The sequence below is a fragment of the Tigriopus californicus genome, chromosome 2 (assembly GCF_007210705.1).
Source record: "Tigriopus californicus strain San Diego chromosome 2, Tcal_SD_v2.1, whole genome shotgun sequence".
Classification (NCBI taxonomy): Eukaryota; Metazoa; Arthropoda; class Copepoda; order Harpacticoida; family Harpacticidae; genus Tigriopus; species Tigriopus californicus.
Window position 1 is genome coordinate 10,340,162 of NC_081441.1, and position 25,228 is coordinate 10,365,389.

General features: G+C 40.9%; 5 protein-coding genes across 10 annotated transcripts in view; 3 read left to right on the plus strand and 2 right to left on the minus strand.

The window, feature by feature from the left end:
* Positions 1-1,306: 1,306 nt before the first annotated feature.
* On the plus strand, positions 1,307-5,499 carry LOC131893396 (uncharacterized). 2 transcript variants are annotated; one of them, XM_059243404.1, is made up of 4 exons: positions 1,307-1,963; positions 4,592-4,806; positions 4,872-5,031; positions 5,101-5,499. In XM_059243404.1, exons 1-4 carry the CDS (start codon positions 1,725-1,727, stop codon positions 5,444-5,446), a joined length of 960 nt encoding a protein of 319 aa, XP_059099387.1. In that variant the 5' UTR covers positions 1,307-1,724; the 3' UTR covers positions 5,447-5,499. The 2 variants fall into 2 exon arrangements, with proteins under 2 accessions (XP_059099387.1, XP_059099388.1); XM_059243405.1 differs by lacking the exon at positions 1,307-1,963 and adding an exon at positions 4,148-4,519.
* Positions 5,494-6,573, minus strand: LOC131893395 (probable serine racemase). Its single transcript, XM_059243403.1, has 2 exons — positions 6,249-6,573; positions 5,494-6,183 (listed from the first exon to the last, which is right to left on the minus strand). The coding sequence occupies exons 1-2, from the start codon at positions 6,571-6,573 to the stop codon at positions 5,516-5,518; spliced, it is 993 nt and encodes a 330-aa protein (XP_059099386.1). The 3' UTR covers positions 5,494-5,515.
* Positions 6,562-8,666, minus strand: LOC131893393 (uncharacterized). The gene has a single exon (XM_059243401.1). It carries the CDS (start codon positions 8,569-8,571, stop codon positions 6,697-6,699), a length of 1,875 nt encoding a protein of 624 aa, XP_059099384.1. The 5' UTR covers positions 8,572-8,666; the 3' UTR covers positions 6,562-6,696.
* A 2,044-nt stretch (positions 8,667-10,710) lies between these two features.
* On the plus strand, positions 10,711-14,137 carry LOC131893247 (protein unc-13 homolog C-like). Of its 5 annotated transcripts, XM_059243224.1 has the most exons (3): positions 10,711-11,114; positions 11,426-12,073; positions 12,996-14,137. In XM_059243224.1, the coding sequence occupies exons 2-3, from the start codon at positions 11,774-11,776 to the stop codon at positions 14,028-14,030; spliced, it is 1,335 nt and encodes a 444-aa protein (XP_059099207.1). In that variant the 5' UTR covers positions 10,711-11,114; positions 11,426-11,773; the 3' UTR covers positions 14,031-14,137. The 5 variants fall into 5 exon arrangements, with proteins under 5 accessions (XP_059099207.1, XP_059099206.1, XP_059099208.1 ...); XM_059243223.1 differs by lacking the exon at positions 10,711-11,114 and having other exon boundaries at positions 11,272-12,073; XM_059243225.1 differs by lacking the exon at positions 10,711-11,114 and having other exon boundaries at positions 11,273-12,040.
* A 6,485-nt stretch (positions 14,138-20,622) lies between these two features.
* Positions 20,623-25,228, plus strand: part of LOC131893246 (uncharacterized) — a 36,003-nt gene continuing 31,397 nt past the window's right edge. Inside the window, exon 1 of the mRNA XM_059243222.1 lies at positions 20,623-22,188. Coding sequence (XP_059099205.1) covers positions 20,764-22,188 — 1,425 coding nt within the window. The 5' untranslated portion in view covers positions 20,623-20,763. The remainder of the gene's footprint in view (positions 22,189-25,228) is intronic.

Sequence of the window (25,228 nt, forward strand, 5' to 3'; positions counted from 1 at the left end):
GCAATGCATTCTTTTATTTAGCAAGTCAAAACCATTTACACTTGTAACGTAATACCAGTGTGATGGTTGGAATCAAGGCACGATTTAGAGGATTGAGAGGCATGATTCCCCGTACTCGATGTGTCAAGCAAATCCAGGTGCCAGAAGAGCAACTCATGCTCGAATGCATTTGTGGCATCCACCAATGTCACCTTTTTCAATATGAACACAACCAACACGAACGAAATACGAGTACGTGTTTTCAAGTCTACCTCTGCTTTGGATGCCTTCTTGACTCCTATTAAAAGACAATCTTGCACCATGAATGCGTAAAAGGACATTTGTGAGATTGTTCTGAGGATGGACGGATGTATAATAGTAAGAAAACCTTAAATATAGGCAACGACCTTGCGTAAAGGCTAAGAAACCGGAGACATGCCATCATTTCAAGAAGTAATTCGCCGATTGCAAGTTGAATTTTTGAGTTACTAGGAGACACGAACATTTATTGCACACAAAGTGTCTTGGTTTGTATTACTATGTGCGCATTGAAAGCCGTTTTGATAAAGCCATTGCAATGCTACGGCCGCAATAAAATTCTTGCGTTTTCATATCATATCACATGCAGCCAAACTTCATTGGCGGCAAACTAAGACCAAAAAGTTCTCAGTTTGTTCTGCTTGATATATCAATGTTTCATGTAGACACGATGAATTGATGCGCTTGCGACAACCTGGATTACCGCATCGCATAAGGGAGTAGCTTTTTTGCCCACCCTGTACGGTGAATGATTAGTCCATGAAATAAACCTTTTTGCACTTCCGTGAGCTGAGCCATCATCTCCGAGATGTATACAGAATCTCGCTTAATGGGGCCATTTTCAGAGATGTGCTTCAGGGCTCCAAGGAAATCACCTCAACCCTGAGCAAGAAATTGCACAGTGGCTGTTTTCGCTCTAATGCAAAATGCTCTCGCTTCCAGCAATTTGATTCCAAGTCCCCAAAGCGGAGAAAATGGAAGGTGGAAATATACTGCGCCCCCAAAGAGGCATCTATCCTGGAATATGATGGAAGGATTCTAAAGCATCTATTGGCAAGCATGCACGAGTTGAATAATATTTTGCCTTTTCGAAGGCATGGAATTAGACGTCAACTACCAAATTGGATCGCCACCTGCTGCTTGCGGCTGCAATGAAGGATAATTAAACTTCTGATCAAGGTAATAACTCAAGTGAGACGCTCTCATTCGAGGAACGAGTATAACCGTATCCGTATTGCACATTGCTAATTGTAACGTCAGACTCTAACCTGATCACTTATCTTTTTTCCACTTTATTAAATACTCCCCGCTACTCCCCGCCTTCGGCACGAGTTGTCGGAATGTCGAATGGACAAAGCGGACCATGATTCGTAAATGAGGAATCCAGCATCTGGTTTTGAGGTTTGCCATTGAAATTGAAAATGCGGCGAGATTTCTTTTCCTGGAAAGAGCGAGCTCATATCTACGTACACAGACTTAGACGAGTAATACCGTTGAGATATCCCCTACCTGCCAGTGAGAAAATCCAGCCACAGGTGCTACTCACATGTGAGTTCCAAACCGAGCGGGAGTGTACATGTCCTCGTACATGACTCGACTAGGATTGTTGGTTTGGTAGTCGAGGTCCTCCAGGACAAGTCTATGTGTGTGTTTCAGCTGACTGAGGGGAAATTGTAGATCAAGGAAATGGTTGCTGTGGCTCCAGGATGGAGCGAATTTGGATTTATTGGGGCACGGACAAAGGCCGTTTGAAGTGCAAGGCTTATATCGTGATTTGTGCCCTTCTAGCGTTTGCATTCATTTCTGGTCACCCTGGAGCGCCGGTTAGATTTCCCTCCGTTCAAGATGTGGTTTGGCATCATGAGCAAACCGTTGGCATTCTTCGATTTCATGGGGGTCGCCATCATTCTTTGATTCATTGTAATCTGATCATTATTGAAAGAGTGTAAGTATTAGTCGGCCGAGCGGATATTGCTTCATTGACACGGGTCTTGAACGGATAACCAGGGTGACGATACTGGCCGTTTGTGGTTAAGTTGAAAATGAAAGTGGTATGGTCATTATTTCGTCTAATTGGTTTATTTGTGGTGGCACACAAAAAGCATTCGTTATTGACCACCGGGCAATGGAGAGCAATCTAAGCGTATGATATAAACTGATTTCGGGAGAAAACTCTAATGACTCCCAGCTGCAAAAAGACCCTCAAATGCCACAGCAAGTAAGGACGAAGGAAATGCCTCGATTCGACTGTAAAAGACAAACATCCGAGAAAGGGAACTCGTGTCGAATAAACTTCCGGTAGGAAAACTTCATTTCACGAACACTTTGCCCTCAAACATTCACTACATAAAAAAGCTGATTTTAAAGATGACCGGCACATCTGTTGTAATTTGTTGGAGTCTTTTGCCTCATGCTTCTGTCAATTGGAGTTGTGAATTCAAATCGACCTTCAGTTTAATTTGACGATTAAGCCACGAAAATGTCACCTAATGGCCATTGCCCAGAAAAGACCCTTCTTCATTGGACAAATGAAACATATTTCTAATGACGCATGCATGTGACAAACACGTTTATCACAATGATTGAGTTGGACAGATCGTACAACGCTATGAAGGATGCATCAATAATAACCTCTTCGTTTACCCTTGTGTCGATCACCTATTAATCAGGGTAGATCTGAGAGACAGGAAAGAGCTTAGTTGTTGTCCAAGAGATTCCACGTGGATGTGAGCAAATATGTCACACAACCCTCATCTCTCTCTTCGTTTTCCACGGTATCGATTTTAGGTGGGCAAGGGAAATTTAGTTGGGCCTCTTTTCCAATAATAGTGGACATTTGTTTCTAACATTTAACACCGTCGAGAAGTAAGATTTCGACATTTTTTTTTGTTGATAACCTTGACGAAGTGAGGCTGTCAAAAAGTAAAAGCATCTAAATCTTACTTGATTTTGAGAAGAATAGAACCTCATCTAGTATTGACCATGACTCTATCCACTTTAAGCGACTCATGAAAATATATATCTAAACTTTTTTGTGATCCGTGTGAAGCATGCAAACAACGTAAAGTAGCAGCCAAACTTCACTTTAAAAATGTTTGCATTTGACAACTCAGCTTACCCACCATTATTCATCACCGTGTGAGCTCTGTAAAAGGATTTGCCTCTGGGATTGGAGCATTGGTACAAAAAATGATCCCCTTCAATAAGAAGCGAAAGCGGAAATGTATACAAGTCAAATTCATGAAATCAGCATGCATTGAAGGATGTTATCGAGACAATTGAAAACCCACTTGCTCTCCATTTTGGGCCAAAGTCTCACTTAAATTCAAGCCAAAAACGAAAACTCGAACACTTATGGGGAAAACTTCCATTTCAACCTAACGGTAATGTTGGCTGACTTTCACCAGACATAGAACATACACACACGTTTTGGGGGGTGACGTTTGACCGGATAAGCTTACAAAAACCCTTGAGCTTCTGGGAAATTACCTCTCCATTTCTGGCATGAGCGACATACACATACTGATAACAAGGTATGCATCTGCATGCATGCAGAGATGAGCTTGAAAATCAAGACCATGTCTTGATAAGGCTAATCACACCGGATGCATAAACAACAGATAATGACTGATGTGGTGATAAGTGCCATCAAGACCTAAAAGGATTAAAAAATCAGGGTCTAAACGTTGTTACAGCCATCATTGATTCTTGCCTCGCCCTGGGGTATGGCCGTAGGTTCACCCATTTAAGCTGTTAAATCAGCAATCATGTAAAGCAAATAACAATAACAAGAAGGAGAAGCTTGGACTTTGTTGGACGAGATCAAAACCAAGGGTAGCATGATGAAAAGCGGATGCGTTACAAACACGCTAAGGCTGCTAGCCTTCGATGTAAGGTGCATTTCTTCTGGAAAAATGCATGCTGATATTGAGCTGAAAGCTTTTTGTCAGATATTAAATGAAAGTTTATTGATTTAATTTATCCTATATAATGTAACTGATTTGTTCAACATATAATTCAAGAGAAATTGAAGAAATGTTTGATCCGTCTTGGGAGTTTGTTGCTTTTTCTCTGGACATGTTTTGATACGACCTTATTTATGGAGGAAGACATTTCATTCAGTGACAAAAGAACCTGCCATTTTTTTCCAAAGCTCAGCTAAATATTTCCATCTTTTTGAGATACAATCATCCTATTTTTGGCTCCTTATCTCCGTTGGATTAACATTCAAATTCGAAAAGTTTTGAGAATCGATTCCATTGAACACATTGACCGACGTCATGTCGGTCAGGGATGTGATCCTTATGGTCATTCTAGTAATTTGGTGCCCCAATTTTTCGGATCACAAAGAGGTCGTTCTCCATCTTCCTGCCTTAAAACATATTGAAACCATTCTCGAGGAGATTATCTTGCATCATGGAAGAGTTTATGGACAGCTCCAGTACTGGCAAATACCGATTTGGGGGCGCAGAATCCTCAGAAGATGCAAATTAGAGATAGTGTTTGTGCTACATTTTGAATAGGAAAAAAGATTATTCTTTACACTAACGTATTGGATATTTTATCATTTCAGGGAAAAAGAATATAAGCAGAAGGTGCTGGAGAATCTGGCAAGGAAATATCCAATTCAAGAGGTGGATTTCAAGACCATGTTGGGCATTGTTGGTGCTTGTAATGATCTTCAACGAGGCCGAGATCCTCCTTTCAAATCGTATCCCATTCGACCCATTTTGAGGAATCATACCAAACCTTTAAGCCTTTTAACGATGTTAAAAGGAATTGTGCCAGGTAAGGTCTTCCTTGATTTAACAAAAAAACCAAAAATTTGCCAAAACTTTTGAATTTTCCCGCAGGAACAAAATGGTGCGGTGTAAATGATATTGCCAATAACTATCATGACCTTGGAGAGGACTTTGAGCTAGACAAATGCTGCCGTGCTCATGATCATTGTCCAGTGAAGATCAAGTCTTTTAGCGAAAACTATGGAGTCCGCAACAACCATCCCTATACAAAGTAAGATCTTGTTGTGTTCCATCTCGATCCATAGTAAAACTGCTTGATAACTTCAATCTTCGGTTTCAGGTCACATTGCGAATGTGACGAATTGTTCTTCCAATGTCTCAAAAAATCCCGAGAAGACAAGGCACACGCCATAGGAAATGTGTTCTTCAATGTCTTGGGACTCCAATGCGCCGAACCTAGTTTTTCTAAAGTATGTCTATCACGTGAGAGAGTGTCCCCAAACCATCGAGATGAATTCCAAAGTAGAGCCGAAAGCTCTAAGGCCAACCAAACCATGGAGAAACGCCTTCTGTTTAACTGGTTTCAAACGCCACAAAATACCCACGAACCACGGTGCTTAAAATGGATCGACGATCCGGATGGCCCTCTTCAATTTCGTTTCCGAAGTCCACGACGTCAGTTCTAGACGTTAAATAAAACATTGAGATCACTCTGTGCAATAAAAACACAACCTTTTTCAATGCTTCAATAAGCTCTATTTCATCCATGGAATTTTGTTCAAGTCAAGATTCCCGCCGCATAAAATGACCCCAACTTTAGAGAGTCCGGGAAACTTTTGATCCAATTGTGGGGAAATCAGGGCTGCCGCCACAGCCGCTCCAGCCGCTGCTTCAATGACCAGCTTCATTCGCTCGGCTACTAGTTTCATACCAGCAATCATCTCTTGATCCGATATTGTAATCACTTCCTCCTCCACAAGGTCACATAGAATGGGAAAGGTCAGCTTACCAGCCTGTTGGGTTTTGATTCCTTCAGCGATAGTATTGACGAATTGGGGCGGGTTGCTCCATAACCTGGACTTTGCCTTTAAACAAGGACCAAGGTTTTTGCCTTCAGGCTCGATGGCAATGACCTTGCACCTTGGATTGATAGCCTTGGTAGCTAGAGCAATGGCCGACGTCATTCCTCCCCCAGAAACTGGAACCAAGATGGCATCCAAATTTGGAACTTGCTCATGAAGCTCCAAGGCAATGGTACTGTTTCCACAAATCACATCGTAATCATCATATGGATGAATGATCTTGAACTTCCTGTCCTCTGAAATCCCTTGACAAGTCTCCATGCGGGAAGTGGGCGAGTTTTCACAAAGGACCAACTCGGCCCCGTATCCTTTGATGGCGTTACATTTCACTTCCGGTGTTTCTGAAACAGTCTCTATCTTTAGATCGACCAAAGGTCATTGGAGTGGGCATCGTTGTACTAATTACCCTTTGGAACCACAACTGAACATGGAACACGTGCGATTTGACCACAGGCCCAAGACACAGCTTGTCCGTGATTCCCACTGCTATGAGTCACAATGCCTGGTAACAACGGATCTTGGGTCTTTGCTCTTAAAATGGCATTTAAAGCCCCTCTAGCCTTAAAAGCACCTGTTTTCTGGAAGTTTTCGCATTTAAAGAAGAGTTCCTTGTGGGCGAGGTTGTTAAAAGTGTCAGAGGACAAGATTTGGGTCTTGTGAATGTGAGGAGATATCCTGGAATACGCTTGTTCAATGTCCCCCAAAGAAATAGGGGCAAATTTGGAAATCATTTTATATTACTAGATCGGTTGGATTTACGCACTTCTTTACAAAACAGGTTGGGTCAGAAATTTGTTGTTCAAGAGGTTTTGGTAGGATCAGATAAAAAATGTTGCGCAATTTATTTTCACCCATTATTTCGGTAAGTAATGGAATTGTTGAATGCGGCGACCGGGCAATTTGGGAGACGGCTTGAATGTTTGAAAAGTATTTTTTTGAGTCCACACTGGCGTATGGGTAGGTCCACTGTACTTTAAACGCCAGTCAGCTCTTTCGGCTTCACTAGGTGAAAATGAACGGCGAAGAGTGTTTTGTCTATTTTCAATATCCGTTCTGGGTCGTATGGGTAAGGTCTGAGACTTTGGCCTTTGGGTTCCCATTCTGGGGACCCTGTCACTTAAACTACTTTTTTGTGGAGTCGTTGTAGAATCGGAAATTACGGTCGAAGATGTGTAAATACCCTCGGAAGACACTTTATTCGGGTTGGACGGAGAACCCGTCTGAATCCTTTCCACTCCTATATTTGGTAGAAGTAGACTTTTGGCGTTGGTTACATGGTCGTCGTTGGGATAATCTACCATGTCCTTTTTAGCTGGATGAATGTGGTTTCTAAGGATACTGTCACTTGAACTGGTTTCGGGGGGAGTGGCTGTGGAATCCGAAAATCCTATCGAATACGTAGACATGTCATCTGACGATAATTGGTTCCGTTTGGGCGGAGAAAACGTCAGTAGGTGCTTTGCACCTTTAGTTTGAAAAAGTGAGCTTTCGGAGGTGATGAAAACTTCATCACTTGAATAATTGGGGGAGACCCTTTTACTTGGATCCGATTTGCTTCTGCAAATACTTATTAGAGCCTGAGCAATCATCAAGCAACAAACCAGAATAATGATGATGATAAACAGTGCAAATAAGATGAAGATCCATGACATCCAGGTAAATCCAGCCTCCTGAACCAGTTTCGGGGTCATTGTCACAAAAAATGATGGAGGGGGCTCATATTTTACCAACATCTCGACACTTCCAAAACCACTTATGTTAACGTTAAGAATAACGCTCTCCTTCAATTGCAAAATAGTAATGAGCACAGCATACTCGTCGGTTTGATTGTTCACTTCAATCAAGGGACTTATAGCCAAATCCAAACTTGATTCATTGAGGTTTAGTTCATTAGTAATAGCTTGAGAGTCGTCGCTGAAAGTTGTGACCATAATTTGATCCCAAGATGGCTGTGGCCTTGCTCGGAAACTGAGTGAGATATTAAACGGTTGGTCTCGAAACACATATTCCTCGTGTGGAGCGCAAAGGAGCTCAATTGGAATTTGGGCAAATATAGCATCACTTCTTTGAGAAATGATGTGGCTGAAATCTTCATGTTCTTGCGATAACTGGCACTCGAATTTTGCTTCATGATATTGCTCGGTGATTTCAAAGACCTTGGTAATGTTTGACCCTTTCTCGCTCATGAGGGTTTCTTCATCCTTGTTGATTACAATCAATTCCATTTGTGGTTTTGGGAACGCATTCGGATATTGAGGCCCGCAAAAGATCTCAACTTCTTCCCCTATTTGTACCTTATCAAGAGCTTTGGATACCGTGAGTATTAAATCGCTTTCTTCCATCACAGCCACAGTAAGGTGCATGGATTTCTCCACTCTCATAACCGATGGAACATCACTAGTCACTGCTAGGTGGCAATTCCACTCACCAGCATCCTCTAGGGTCACTTCATTGATTATTAGGTTACAAAAGTGATCCTCTAATTGAACATGAAACCGATCATTAATGGCCTCAGAGACAGAATCTGCAGTGAAACTAAATTGGGCTTGAGATCTCCGATTCTTCCACCTACACCATTGCCAAGGAATATTGTCAAGTGAACACTTAAAAATTGCAACGCCTCCTTTCACGACGGTTAAGCTCGAATCGTCTGAAAGGCCTGAACTGTCAACTGGTCTCAAAACAAGAAGCAAAGCCACAAAAAACAATGACTTTGTAGAGAAATACATTGTTTCTGCGGTACCCCATTTGCTTGTCGAAGCTTTTCACATGTTTGATACTGACTGTCTGGAAAATGAAACATACTGATGGCGTCAACACCCATTCGAGATATCAACTCTAAGGTAACCTGGGTTTATCAGGATTATTGCTGGTAGATGTAGGACTTGCAAGGGTCCTTTGATTTTTCGCCGAGTCAGGCAAAAGACTCGAGGCATTTGTTGGATCTAGGTTCAGGAAAAGACACATCTCGTTTTTTAAGCTAACAAAACTAACACGATCACATTTTGAAGGCCATTTTCTTCCATGGTCAATTATAAACGGAGTAAAGCCCGTTTTCTGATCAAATCGAAAGAACAAATGTAATTCTAATTTGACAAAACTGGACTCGAATCCTTTTTAAAAACTCTAGCGTCCGGTTTAATTCTCCAAATTTTAGTGAAAGACTCGAGTCCCCTTGGATTCGAGGCGGGACTCACCCTAGCACTAATCTGGACCTTATTTGGTTACGCACACACTTCGGCATTTTATGACTCATGATCAGATATCTCCAGATAATGTATAAAAACCGGGCTAACTAACTAAATGAATATGCAGAAAGATAGGTAAAAATTCAAATAAATCTGAAACAATTTTGAATTTTAGTGGTTTATTTCATATGGTTTTTTTCATATCAAGTGATAACTTGTATTATTTTTAATTTCTTCATATTTCAGCTGGCAATAAGGTATTCGACCAAAAATGACCAAGGTCGGAGGATTCTAGAATAAACACTATGACAAAAGAGTTATGCGACACATGACAAGAAAATGTTCTTTTTTGGTGTGTAGTCTCGTTTTCTCAATAAGACCAACCTCCATTGGCCTAATTTAACATGAAAAATGAAAATTATAACCTTACACTGAATGATCGCCATCCCATTCCAGATTAAGAATAGAAACATTTAACCAGTTAAACAACTGGCACGATCTCGCAGTAAAAACACGAAAAGGGCGTTTCTTGTGCGTCGTCTTCGACTAATACAAACGTTTCTTCAATTCCCTTTGCCACTCCCCTTTGAAGCGCACGCCTGGATCTGTCGTTTTAGACCTTAGAACTTGACCTTTTTTAACCAAAAACAGTCGGAAGTCATGAAAAAATACCAAAATGCAAATGATGCAAAAAATAGCCCAAAATACTAAAAATGTAACTAAGGGCCCCAAAATGCAAACCGATCTTAACATTGATTTCAGACCACTGCTCATGTCATTTCCAGATTTTGTAAGCTTTGGTTGGATTGAGGAAACGAACCTTTGGTTTTTTTTCCGGCTGTCTTGCAACTTTCGATTATTGCTAATACTTAAGCATTAATTAAGGAAGTCTCATTTTTTGTCTACTACTTGCCGTGATGCCTTTTTTTTTATTCGTATCCACGACTAGTTATATTTCACCAAATTCTAATAAAACTAAAAAATGCATAAAGGTATAAAATGTCCTCATTTCAATTTCATAAAGTGAAAAACTGCCCGTGTTACTTTTTTTATTTTCTAGTAAAGCAAATGTAAAGTGCAATAAATATAACTTTGGTAGCATTGTGCCCCTCATTTCCATCAAACTTATTTTTGAAAATTACATCATTAATGCATCCCTAACCATGTAAATGTAAAGTATGAACACGAATTCCATAAAGCAATGAAACCAAAGTTGTTTCTGACTATTTGAGGGCTAGAAAAATGCCAATATGTTTTTGGGTATTTCCATCAACACCTAATAAGGGATCTAAGCCGCTATGAAGTTCATGCAATGATGAAGGAAGCCTAGGGGATTTAATCTGAGGATATATGGCGATAAAGTAAATCTTTCTTTACTCATTTAAGTAGAACTCTCACCCCTCCAAGTTCTTATCTAACCCCAATTCATTTCTCTCTCTCTCAACGCTCCTCGACGACTCAAGCTTTGATACGATTTTGTATTTGGAGTGTTCTGATTGAAGTTTCGTAAACTAGAAACGTGAACTCTGGGTGAGACCTTCTTTTAGTACAAGTATTGATCTAGCACAACGACATATACGTAGTCTATCTTATCTTGGTGCAATAGAATAAAAGATAAACATTTACTTTTTGTCCAGACCTGTGGCGACCCGCGGGAGTCGAATGCATCATTCTTGTAGTTGGCCACTAAATTGTCCTTGAATTATCTTGGATTTTATAGTTCCCCTCGAATGATCTCATGACGAAGAAAAGAGAATGTCCTCGGAAGAAAAGAGAGCCATTCTCGGTTACGGTTAAACAAGTTTTATCACGAGATCAGGACAACCAGAAAAGGTGGCCTTTCGTGAAAAGTTGAATCGATTCAAGTCTTGTTCCACTTTCAAGGACCATTGCGGTTGAAGGACAAAGGAACAAGGAACAGCTTCTTCTCCCAAGCCATCACAGACTTTGTCACCCTATTTCTAGATCTGATAGGTGGTAGTACTAGATACTTGGTTCCACAAACAGATTCATCTTAACTCGACCGTGAACACTATCAAAGAAAACAAGGTTGCATAGTTCCAGAAACGGATATCCCTAAAAAGGTAACCGTAAATGCACATTTGGTTCACGAAATTCTCGTAGAAATCGTATGATTGAAGGTGATTGGAAGCCTCCAAAAAAAGAGGCAAACATGACTTCGGTTCCTCCAAAATTGTCCTGAGCTCTCCCTCAAGGACCAAATATTGTCTGATAATCTTGGTCTTTTCCCGAGGAATCAAGAAATACTCAATCGAATGGAAAGCAAATAGTTTTTGCTCGGTCCAAGTTAGGAAAACCGTCCTTTAGAACCTAAGAAGTCACTTTAGGTTGGATGTTACGAAAAGATCCTCAAAGAAACTAAAATCATTTCCAGAGGCATTCGAGTATTCCGAACCTGAAGGCCGGCGAGAGTCAATGGAACTAGATTATAAACATTGGAAGGGCACTACAACCTTGTCGTCCCGTGGAACTAGAACAAACCATTGACGTCTTATGGCCTGTGTTCCCTCTTCCTTCCCGCACCATTTCGGTGTAATTGCCGCTGAAGGTCTGTTCTCACTTCAGTGTGGAACCAGTGTGGAACCGACCAAGGCACTCCCTTGTGGATCAGAGTTCATCAAAGGGAAATTACAGCTTAAGGCCACCAAGGATTGTAAGAGTGAGCCATGATCGCTTGAGAGTTCAAAGCCGATTCAGAGCCAGTCCTGATCCCAGTGGTAAAATGATATTGACTATTCTATTGCTGCTCTTGAGTGGAGATGTGGAAACAAATCCTGGACCTCCACGAGGGAGGCCTGAGCCCAAACCCGACAAGAATAAGATCATGCAAGACAAAGTGGAGGCTCATGGGACCAAGCTGGAAGAGTTGGAAAATCTTGTCAAGTCTCAAGCTGAACTAATCGAGACGCTTCAAGCCAAACAGGTAGAGATGGCATCTGAACTGGAGACAAAACAGGTAGAGGCCCAAACAAAGTTGGAAGACCTGAAGGTAGAGTTCGAATCCCAGCAAAAGCGCGACCAGGTACTGATGACCGACAAGCTTCGAGAGCAAAATGTAACGCTAACAGATAAACTCGTGCGCCAAGAGGTATTGTAATTTTGACTTGACCCATGAATACCTTTGCTCACGTAATCCATTTCGGAATGTCTAATTAAAAATACGAAAAGTGCATAAAATTTCGGTATTTCGTGTTTCACTAGATCACAACTATCATCCTCTAAAAATCACATTTGAACTGGAAAAAAGTAAAATAAAATGTTAAATATTTAGCCTTTCAATAGATGTTTCCATTGAACAAGTTCTTTGATCAGCCCGAAAAATATGAGCAATACGGGAAGATCTAACGACTTCTTGACGTTGATTGCCTAATCAACGGACCAATTTGTCATGTCGCCAAACTTAAGTTTGCATGTATCACATGACGGTTTACCACTTATCGCTCCCTGTTTTTATTGGCACACCTTTCCTTCGCCCATTTCTGGTCCATAGTGTTCCAAGCACCTCTAAAGCTCGCTCCTGTGTTCGTTCAAACGAGGAAAATGCACCTCGTTCCAAGTTCCAAATACAACGTGTATCCTGACCTAGTCAGATAAGCCAGTACTGCGAAGCTCGTGCTTACTTGCTTCAGTTCCTTTGCCTGTTTGCAAGACCCAAGTCGGTCTCTTGTTTATGCACGAGTGATCCGGAACTTTTTTTCTTATTCCACTTCCATTGCCTTCTTTCTCCTTCCTTGGGAAAAGTTATTGTGCCTTGTAAATGCGCCCACTGAATGGCATGCACTTTATGAATCTGACACGACACTCACGAGACTTCTTGGAAACTAGGCTGTAGTTTTTGTTGGTCCAACTAATACGGATTTTGATTTTGCCCCTCCCCTCCTCTGGAGTTGAAGAGTTGTTGAGCGGGGCAAAATCTACCATGAATTGCACATTATCTTCCTTAGACAGAGCAAAGCCGGGTTAATGAGGGCCTCAAGTCCGACATCGAAAAGGTTTATGGCAAACTCACCGGTATGGACGACCTTGGCATGCAAAGTGAGGATACTTCCACGAAACTTCGCGAGTTGGAGGCCGAACTTGAGGAGGTGGTCGAGAAGCTCTGGGAATTGGACAAAAGCTGGAAGAATAACCTGGTCTTCTACGGGATCCGCAGTGATGTTGGCACGGATGAGAACCCTTCCATAACCGAGTCCAAGATCAAGGAAGTGATCAGTAAGAAAATGCAAATCTCCAGGGAAATTCCCATCCTCCGAGCCAAACGTTCCTGGAATGGCCCTGAAGTCCGTGGCAGTAAACCCATCACGGTTTACTTTGAGAAATGGCAGGACAAGGACGAGATCCTTCGGAAGTCGTCCAAGCTCAAGGGCAGTAATATCTATATTGGCGAGGATTTCTCCAAAAGAGTCAAGGACCAACGCGTTGAGCTTCAAAAGTTCATGCGTACGATGAGGAAGAGGAATCCGGGTGCCAAATTTCTTCTCCAATACGACAAGCTCTTCATTGACAAAGACATTTACGTCTTCAATGAACTGACCGGACAAGTGGAGGAAATGCACTCTGGGACCCTAGATACAAACGGCGACCATTCCCATCCCATTTCTCCTACCCGCTCAGCTCATTCCAAGCGCAGCAAGTCAAGTGGCAGGAAACGCCTCCAAAAATCTTACTCCACAGAGTCGTCCTTGAACCACATCGTTGGCACTACCAACGTTCATCCACCAGATTCCCCACAAAAGTCCCCGACCAGACCAATCCGAAACGACTCCGAGGATGACACTAAACCAGGCGTGGAAATAACAAGATCCGAGTCTAGAGAATCCGACAGTCACGACGACGGCCCTGATGAAGACAACGGACATCACGCCGATGAAAACGGCCTCTCCGATGGAGGCGACGATATCGTCGACTATACAGACTCTGAGCCGTACAGTCCAAGCAGAAGGTTGAATCCACAAATCCCTGAAACTATTCCAGAATGAAAGGTGAACTACCAATTCCGACTTAGCATGGCCGCATTTTTCTCTCAACGGAACAACTTCAAATATGATTACGAAACCTACGAAATAAATCTTGCATAGATTTCTGATTTTGCTGCGTGACTCATCCGTTTTAAGGGAATTGTGCAATGACTTATATTTTTTACGATAAAATAAGCTTTTTACAATAGTAACCTTCTAATTGTGCAAAAATACTGAATCAAAACCACTGGCTTGCCATGAAAAAGTTAAACCTTTACCAATTGTTTGTTTGTTCGGAGCCAGATGACAGCTCTCTCGCTCGGCCTGCCATCTGACTTTTGGGTGTCCTAATTAAGGGATATTCTCGCTCCTTTGTCGCAGCCAAACGTGCAACATTAATTATTGTCTCACCCTCGGGAATGATCGCAGGTTCGCTCATTTAAAGTGTTAAGGCAGCAACTTATGCTGTAATTGAAATACCGCACAGAAGCTTGGACTCGACTAGCCCGGGGTTCGAACCAGGGTTCGCTAATTGGAAAGCGGATGGATGCTCTACCAATACGGTACCACAGCTAGCCAAACTTTTCCAGTGTATAATGTGTATTCGATTCGGCATCTGCAACATTTTTAAAGTAAAAAGGAAAGATGGTTATGCAACAACATCCAGAGGTTGTTAAAGAGGGGGAATTAACTATTCGAGGGCCGGTCTTTATGGAAATACAACAAGATTTCAACGATATATTAATCGTGAAGCGCAAATAAAAAATATGAAGTATACGCCTAGTTGCATATTTTTGGGATGTTGTGCTCATGTCCAAGAGTCGTTTTTGTAAACTTTGACCCGAGTAAAAAACGAGCGTAAAAAAATTGCACTTATAAGCAAACCTTTCCCTAATACCTTCCCTGCAACGCCCTAAGTTTAAAAATTGTTGTTTTTTTCGAAGCATTAAAGGAGAGCCTTTCAAGCCTTATGATGGTCATAATTTAAATTATTTCGCAAAAAAACCTGGGCATTTTTGCCTAAATGTATCAAATTTAAAATATATAAAAAATGTAAACATGAAGCAAACATTTGCAATAGGTCAAAAAAACCTCTAAATTGAAATAAGTTGTGCTTTGAAGTAGAATCGAAGAAGATTCAATATTTTGCCTTTTAATTGAAAAGCTCCCTTGCCAAAAAGAAACTATGAAAATGTGGAAAGTTGAGAAATTTAGAGTCAAATCACAGAAAGATTTCCTGGCAGCCAACTACATAACAACTCAGCTTTGACTTTAGGTATATCTACGTAGTTCAAAATTATATAATTGAGAGGGTGTTAACCATAAAGCATTGCAAATAAAACAACATTCAAAGTTAAGAGCACCTTGCACATTGCAAGAGCACATTGAAATGTTGACCACATCCAAGCCCAAATTTTTCACCTAAACCTTTCCCATTCAGGATATTTTATGACATATTTATTGATATTGTCAGTTAATCTAATGAGCATTTGGCAGGATCTGGAACGATCTGGGATTTCCAGATCAAGGACGATTTGGATCGCCATTAATCCAAATTCTTAACCATGCCTACATATAGGGTTTTTTTAAATTTCCTATAACCAATTCCTTGATAGACCAAGTAATTGATTGTTCATGACCAAGTTTTATATCAAGACAAACTTTATCTAATTTTATTTACGTTTTACATTAAGATACATTCTTTTTATCGATTAACTAAATTTGGCTATTTCATTTTAAAGAAGCTTTTGCGGCTTTGGTAGATCTAGTGATTTTTCAAATTTTGAGCCATTTGGGTCAAGGTTTAGCATTCAGCACAGAAATTGAAATAGGGAAATTCGTGTGATAACTTATATAACAATACTTCTTTTATTGTCGCAAAATATGTTTTGTCAGTTGATATCTTTCCATTAATAGATACGTTTTTCTTTCTGACATTGGCTCCATCTTGATTTATTCATTCTTAAAACTTAAAGCTCACGGAACAAAGATCTATCAAAAGGTATTTCAACTTGCAAAATTATCAAAAAGTTGCATATAAAAGGGAACTAGATGCTTTCCGAATCATTATTCATTACTTTCAAATAAAAAATCATTTCCAATTTATCACTTCATAAACCATTATTTCGGTCCTTCTCAAGACCCTCAATAAGTGACCGAGAAATTTTCAAAAGGATCAAACTTTTGTCCATCAACGAAACATCTGGCATAAGCGGTGAAAACCCACTCGTGCTACGATGTGTTATGGTGCAAGACAAATCGGTAACTAATCCCAAGAACATGCAGTACACACACACACACATACATACAAATCTCCCGAGCTGACCTCATGATCAAATCATGAAAATCCGATCTTTCCTGGAAGTTCATTATGAAACAAAACCAAAACTCACCGAACTGGATTGTGGTTCTTACTGGCCAAGCTTGCAAGGATCTCCAGATCGAATTTTCAGAGAAGGTAAAGAAGCTCTATCCTTTAGCTATTATTCATTGTCTTGGTTTTGGGAATTCAATTCGCTCAATTCATTCATTACCACTTTGGCATTTTCGCCACTCATTCCCTGAATGGCATGAGGATGGGACAAGTCATGGCTAGATGAGATGTACTGTAAATTGTAATGTGGTAGGTAGATAGATCTAGACCAGTCAATATCAACCCCGTTCGATCTGAAGTTTGTAAATGTTATTCCTTGTTTATTTCAAGAACTTCCATGTAACTCCGCTTCAAGGAGATAAAGATATGAAGCCTTATCGCCATATGGATAGAAGGTTATCTTGGCAATCTTTATATCTTCAAATCCCATTTGCTCGACTCACATTTCCTCTTTTATGTCATTGCCTCAAAATATGTGCTAAACCTACTGCTCATAAGCTTCATAAAATAGACAACCCATACACAGGTGTCTCGATTAAACAAGGATCCAGCTAATTAGTTCTGTATGAAGCTGATCCACATTTTCCCAGTGTTATTGAACAAATCAGTATGGGAGTCAATTGGCTTTGCCCATTATAAGTACTCAAAGTCATCTGTGAATGGATGGAAGGAACGTGACAAAAAGCTCTTAGTGTGGCGGAGAACGTCCAAGTATTTGATGCGCTGAATACCGTGAGATTGCCAACAATTTGGGTGGAACTCCACCTTACACAGAACAAAATTGAGGCTAACTAAGCAATCCTCGCTTCGAAGGGTCCAATTAAGATCTTGGTCAATTGAGGGATGAAATGAGTGGTAAAACTGAGAATTATCAAGGATAAGCTGAATTGTCGATGTTGTAGCACTTCCCACCTGATGATATGCTCTGTCCAATAATAATAAAGAAAGACGCGTTGTGTTGCCTTGGTTATCAAGGCTAGCGTCTCAATTAACTCTTCATTGAGTTCTTCTCTCGCCATTGACGAGTCTGTATGAGTTTTGTTATCTGATCCACTCACAAAGAACCTTATGTTTGTCCCACAGATTTGAATAGAAGCGGATGTGTAGCCAAGTGATGGATTGTGCTTGGCAAGTGTCACGTGTCTATCAGAGACTTCCAAACCGGATTGGTTTTGAAGTGTTTCCAATGCGTTCTAGGCATCTCTTGGAGTGCATAAATTTCTCTCTCAGTCACTTTGAATGAACCACTTTCTGAGAGTTTGAGAGTTTGACTACCCGTCAGAAGAGTTGATTTATTCTTGGCTTGATCTGCTTCACTCTTTGTGTGTGCAATACGGAGTAAGTCTTCCCCTTCAATTATGTTGAAAGTTGGAAGTTGGTACCTTTTGTCCGCATTGTCAATTGTCATACACACCTCACTTTGCTCAGCGGGATTGCGAATTAGTAATAAGCCCGAGTTGGAAGTGGACCTAATGGTTTACTAGCTTCTTTTCCTGTTTTCCCTATGAGACCCACTGCTCGGTTGGACGATATAATTATCAATTTCCAAACATTGAGATTATGGTCGATAATCTATATAGTACATGTAATTTAAGAGATGCATGAGAATATAATCAAGATATCTGGGCACAACTTAAATGTATGGGAAGAAAATGACCGATCTTCAGGATCAATCAAATGTTTTGTGGAGAAATTCAGTCGAGAAATTTCAATTACAAACCTTGTAAATTGTTTTTGTCTTGCAAATATTGTAATCCTCACATTGGAGGATTTGTTTGAAAGAAGTTTTGGATCTTAACACTAAATTATGAATTTAAGTGTTCATGAACTAACGATAAATTCATTAAATCATATTTTGTCTTTGTCATGGATGGTCAAAACAATGAACAATTGTGACAGCTGTCAATCAAATTCAATTCTTCATATTTTTGCCCAAAATAATAACTTGCGTTTGGCCCGTGTTCCCCGTATTTCAAAAGAACTCCTAGCCAAAAAAAAATTTTATCACATAACAAACGAGCTAATTAATTTGGAAAAAATGAACCAATCGGGTTTTGTACTGCTTCTTTTTAAAGTAACGGCCCCGCTTCGTATTCTGAGAGGATGTATTCGTCAAATCACAAGATGCTCTTTTTGTTATTCATTTATGTATTAAAGTGTCAAACATCTGTTTAGTGTGAATGAAGAACGTATGCAACACTTTAATACAAGAGGATGATATGAACCATCGTTCTTTTCAAAACGACCACAACATTTCTTCTTTGAGAAGAGTTAGGCCATGGTAAAAACAGGAACCCACGTGTTTGAGCCTAGGCTGCATGCACCCTAAACAACATGTTGACAACAACCGCTTTAAAAAATGGACTTCATAACAGGATGGAGAAACTCATCGTCAGTTGCCAATCCGTTGCACTCACGCCATGTTCATTCATCATACCATGATTCCATGGGCGAAAACAATCAAAAAAGATCATGGAGATTGAAACCAGTATTTTTTACTTGTGGAGAGTGCGAAAAAAGAACTAAGATGAGAAACAGAAAAAGAGTATGAATGTGTAGAAGTTACAAATTATCACAAGTTAGCACATATGCTGGGTAGCGTTTAACAATGTGAAAATACTCTTTACAAATTCATAGCAAAGTTTCATCATACCTTATTTAGTGCCTATTCCAGCCAGGAATTAAGGAATTATTAAGCTTCACCTTCATTTGCTCACGACCATGGAGATTACAGTCAGCTTCATCCAAATTGTCACAAAAACAGTAAACACCTTCGAGCTATTAGCATGGAGAGCAAACCAAATCGTTCAACAAGTGCGTCGATTTCTGTGACTTTATCATTGGATTCAATGGATTAATGATATTGAAATTAAAGTTGCACATGTGTACAATTGCGCAGAAAATGGTAATACCTACAATGGTATATTAAGAATGAACAACATAACAAATATTGAAATTAGTCATTTACTCATTTTCCATTCTCCACTGCAATAGCCTTTTGGGTGCGTGCAAAGCTCAGATTTCATGACGAGATTGGTGTTCCCGAATTTTGACGTCAACCACAAAGATGAGTAGCCAACTGAATTAGTTGCTCATGTCTTCGAAAACTTCAGGAGGCTCAAAACATTGTTTAAAGCAAATAATAAATTCTCTTTAGAAACCAATCATAGGAATACTCCAACCTGATGTCCGCGCACCATTTCCATGTTGTTGACATGTGTACAAATTCGCATCCCACCGAGGTTCATTAACTCGTTCAGGTGGTTTTGCCCAAAGTCAAATGATGCACCAGGCATATCATATTCACAAGCTTGGTGTTTGACTCCAGGGAGAGGAGAGCAAAAAACGTGAGAGCCCAAACAATGCAATCCCAGATTCAATTTCTACTTTTTTATTAGTATGATTTCTTTGCTTGCTCAGCTTTCCATTCTTGGGTTCAGGTTAAACGCAGGTGATGTTCACAATGGGAAAATTAATTTCCCACGCCATCAACGGTCTCGCAAAACAAGCTTAGTAACTCAGAACTTACCTACATAGACGTAGTACTGTATTTGCGAGTAGAGCGCTTAAACGAATAAGTGGACACTGATGCTAAGGAAGTGGTATACAAATGAGTTGAGAATTGTGGAGGTGGATCTGGGATGAGAATGAAACGTTCCGCCTACGGCTCATTTGACCTATTTTCTTTCATTTATTAGCCTTCAATATTTCCGGTTGGAGCTGCGCGGGTGTTGCGGTTTTCAACTTTGATATTGAGAAAAATTCCCAGCCAGGAAACACGTGAAGAGGTGGAAAATGAGAGTGGGAGAAACATGACAACGTTCCTTTCTCATTACTCATTCCCGTAACCCTCTCCCTCATGTCTTGAACGGTTAGACAAGACGTATGGAAATGTCGCTAAGTTCTCTTTCTTTCTCGCATTTTCTCTTTCGTCTCGTTTAGCATCCTTCTTGGAATGCTGTAACTTCATGCATGTATTGTGCAGTAGAACTCGTAGTAGTGCCATCATCCAAGTTGGAACTAGGAGCAATATACGAGTACACTTGGCCCATATGAAGAAATTCCTTTCCGTTTTTGTCTTGTTCAAACTCCTTTTACTCGTGGACTCAGAGTTGAAGTCACCACCATCATGGTCGACGTCTTTGAGCCTCCAGTGTTCTCGGCGCCCGCTTGATTATAGGACGGGCCCTTCTCTTTCGTCTTCGTACTCGAGTGAATGTATGACACGGGAAGCAGGCCGGATTCTCTCCATTGAGGAGTTCAATGGTTCAGTTTCGTGTAGGATTCATCCGAGGTGAGACGTGTCTTTAACGGTGGTATTGTTTGGAAGTGAATTGTTGTTTTTTGGTGGCAGTGTCTTGAGACGACGCATTTGCCGCAATGAATCGGCTTGACCGATACTATATTCCTGCGGGGGTGCCGAATAAACCCGCAGCCCCGCCTTTACCCCGGAAAGGAATCCTTATGATGCCACCTCCTCCAGTTCCACCCATGGGTAACCAAAGGCCTAAGGCAGGAAATTGGCAATATCAGCAGACTCCAAGTTCTTTACATCAACCCCAGAGTCTCCCACCCCAGCATATGATTGCTCATCCCATAGTGACAACAGTCCCCATTCAGCAACAATCCCAGATGTTTCGATCCAATGAGAAAATTCGTCCCGAGCGACCCACTAATCGGCGACCCATTCCATCTGCCATGGTGGCCGGTAGTCGCCGGGCCATCATGAACGGTGAATATGAGGAGCTCCACATTATGCCCACGCAACACGTACTTAAGCATGGGAGTGGTAGTGTGTTAGATTCCCAGAACTTGGCCTCAGCCATGTCCCTACCAGATGCATCTCCACGCATGGCCCTTCAGAAGATTCTCATGTTGTACGAGAATGGCGACCATCGCGAGGCTGCCGCATTCATGAGACGTCTCTCATTCCAAACGTTCCGGCAGATCCTTCCGCAGATCCCTGCTGATATCTTCATTGAATCCATGCCACATTCCCTGCCCATATTAGAGGCCCTTTATGCCAAGCTCTTCTTGGCAGGCGACAGCAAGCTTTTGGGTAATGCACAAAGTCTGAGACCAGAGGCAGTTATCTGGCAATTGGTCAAGTTCTTTGCCAACCAAGACGACGGCCTGGCAGCAGGTCAGATGCGGTGGGAGTTCTGCGGGCCATTCATTTCTTCTTGCAAGCGACTCCTCCAAGTCCTCTTGTCTGCCGAACCAAGATTGAAGCGATTAGTCTCGGAGAGAAAGAAGGCCCTAATGAAGGCAATTGAGGGTCTTGGTCAACACGGCATGGTCGGCACATCGGACGAACAACTCATGAATCTTCACAAAGCCCTCAAATTGGAATTCGATAAGTCCCAGAAAACCTATTCCGAAGCTCTTCTCAAACTGGAACAACTATCCTTGTTGCAAAACAAAACTGGAAAAGGTACAATCAGTGGGAAATCCGCTCCAATCGCGCAATCACATCAGCGGCAACTCTCCCTCAAAGCCGGGGAGATCCAAGAGAGGTTAATCAAAAACAAGAGCCTTCTCAATGTGGTTGAACCATCTTTGGAGAATACATCCCTTGAGGTCTTATTGGGTATCTTGCAACAGAGAATTGAACTTGACAAAGAGTGCTTGTTTCAATACACTCAAATCAAGAAGGACTTGATCCCCAAGACTCTGGGGTTGAGCTTTGCCAAGAACGCTGGCTCAAATAATAATAACACTGTTAAAACACCCAATACAAACACAAATCCAGAGAATCAAAGTGTGGCTCCGGTTCTCATGCGGTATCAGCGAGGATGTCAACAGGTAAGATGAGACCTTTGAATACACTCTTTTTCACGTGGTGAGAAAATAGGCCTAGGATTCAATGGCAGGGATGTGAGAACTTCACAGTTAATTGAATCAAATTTCTCCCCTGTAATTCATCATTTCCCGGTGTAACAGTGTCCTCTGTCACAGTGAGAGATCTCACAATCGTCCGCACTCACTCACATTATACTCACGTGTCTATTCGGAAAAAAAGAAACCACAAAAGATAGATGCTCCATTTGTTGTTGAGACTTGTTGTTGTTGAGAGCTCGCCAACAACACAAACAACGACAACAACTCAAACTGAATTGGTCAGGGTGCCTGTGATTCTTTCTCAGTCTTCAGTTCCATTTCGTTGAATCCTTTTGAAACGGTAGAAAACCAATTATAGTGGTTGGTTGAGCTTGAGTGTAATGTTTGGGCCAGGATTAATTACTCGGGGCAAGCCGTGTTCACCTAAATAGAAAGCTATTTCGTGGAAGAATTTCACTCTGAATTGTAGTAAAATCGAATTAGGATGGGTTTGAACACCATCACGATCGCAAATTCAAGGAACGGAACAAGAAATGCCAAGATATGTTAAGTGGTAGTAACACGTTTTACAGTAGATAATAGACGATGATGATGAGGGTCCGCAATAATGGATTGCAAATGACTCCCGAGTCCATATGACCACCATTAGAGGTCCATTCTGAAAGGAAACAGAAGAACCACGAATGGATCCGAGCCAGAGGAGCTCATCTTTATCAAACAATGGTGAAATTGAGTGCGTGAATAGATGTATTGTGCAAGGAGCTGAATGTAGCTAAAATGAATTCGAATAGCGGCTGATGGTGAACGGCGTAAAGTGCTCCTTTTGGCTCGTATTAAAATACCCCTTTGAATCATCACACTTTAGAAAGTGCAGCCATCGGTCAGTTCTTTCCAGAAGCCTCCCCCGTTGCTGACGATAAGCAGATAGGGATCAAAACTTAACCAAGACTGAGCAAGGTTCATATATGAAGTTTCAAGCTTGGATTTGATGACTAATTATCTCGGAGGGGTAAACCCCATGGACTCCTGCTATACTTCAACTACATTTTGATCGATTCAAAGCTCCCTCCAGTCATGGATCTGATGTTAATCAGCCAGAGACAAATTTGCAATGATCAATAATCTAAAACCAATTCCACGGGAATGACGTGACCCACAGGGCACAACTTGGTACTGTCAATCCAAGAAATCGACACGGGTAATCAATCGTCAAGTTGGCGTGATTGGCAACCACATGGAGAATGCTCACTCGTTCTTGGTACTGACATCACCAAAACCCACGAACACTCGTGCATTTTTCTCTTGCTGTTCCTGTTATGCAGCGAACCCCTCTCCCTACCCATCAATTGACCTAATTCATCAATACGGCCACCCTTATTCCTCGACCTCAAAAACATCAGCAACTCATGGATACCTCGAACTTCCTGAAGGAGCACGTTCAAGCCAAGGTAGCTCTCCGTTTGAAGAAGTGCACACAGGGTTAAGGTAGTGTTTTGAAAGCGGCATTGCCCTCTCCGTGCGAGAAACTCTCCCATGTGCTTCTTGGCTCAGGTGGTTGATGTTGCCTTTGTGGTGCTTGGGCCTGTGGCGTGTTGCTAGTTCAACCATACACTCACCATGTGTGTGCTTGAGCTCCCTTCAAAGACACGACTCAAGAAGCCAATTGCGAGTTTGCCTACCTCGTAGAGGGTTCCGGAGAGAATAGCCTCTCTAGACCCTTCTTTGGTGTTGTTATACCTGAGGATGAACTTGAGACTAGGTCACCGAAACACTGACTAAATATCGTGTGTGATGGGCCCATAAAAAGCTCAAGCGAACCCTCCAATACTCCAATACTCTGGAGTAGAAGTATGCTTAGAGAGTAGTAGTTATAAAATGAGAGTTTGTGGACAAATCAACCTTTTAATGGATGGGGGCCTGTGTAAAAATGCTCGCTTCACTCGCGAAGATCACCAAATTCTCATTTTCATCACATTTTATTATTATTCTCGCTTTGCTCGCAAAGATAAAATTATTAATTATTATTTTAAAAGTATTATTCAATTTAAAAAGGTATTTTACTAAATGCAGTTAAACATACTCAACTCTGGTTTTTGAACAAAGATAATGACAGAAGAACTTTTGTGCGAAATTGCTCAGGTACTTTGAATTTGTTGTTACCCCTGAATCATATTTTTCCTTTTTGTGATCAAGTAGACCACATTTTCAGAGGAGTAAAACATAGAATTACATTTACATTAAACAAACCAGAAAGGTTAGTTCAAAAGGCAAATGCTGTGGCAAATGGTCAAGTGGCCATAACAAAATGTGTTTGGATGATGCCTTATGCTGAGCCATCATTGGGTACTATGGCTAAATTAGAAACACAATTAGCTAAAGATTCATCACATAATCTGTCATGGTCAGCACTCAATGTATATAGAAATCAACCTCCAAAAAATTTAGAGGTACGATTATCGCTGTCAAGCACAATTCATAAGCCTGAAAGAGTTTTTGTTGCTTTGCAAAACCTTAATAGAAATACATCTCAAAATCACTCATCAATGCGATTTGATAACATGAATGTTGAAAGTGGGAATGTGGAAATTAATAGTGTTCAATTCCCAGATAAAGAAATAAACAATAACTTTACAAGCAGAGAAATTACCGAGATTTATGACAGATTTTTACAGTGCAGTAGGTACACAACTAAAATAGATTTTGAGACTTTTAGAACTTTATTTCCTATATTTCATATTGATGTATCGCACCATAAACCAGAGTTGTATGAAAATACCCAGTTTCCGAATATTGTAATTAACCTCAAATTCAGAGAAATTCCAACACATGACTATCTTGTTTGGGTTTTGATATATAATCATAGAGAAGCTACATTGAATTTAGAAAGTAAAAAGATGAGGGTAATAAGATAAAAACTGCGCACAAGCGCCGGCGCAAAAGCGCTTTAAGATAAACACATGTAAAAACAAACACAAAATCATGAGCTCACGCAAAACAACCTGAA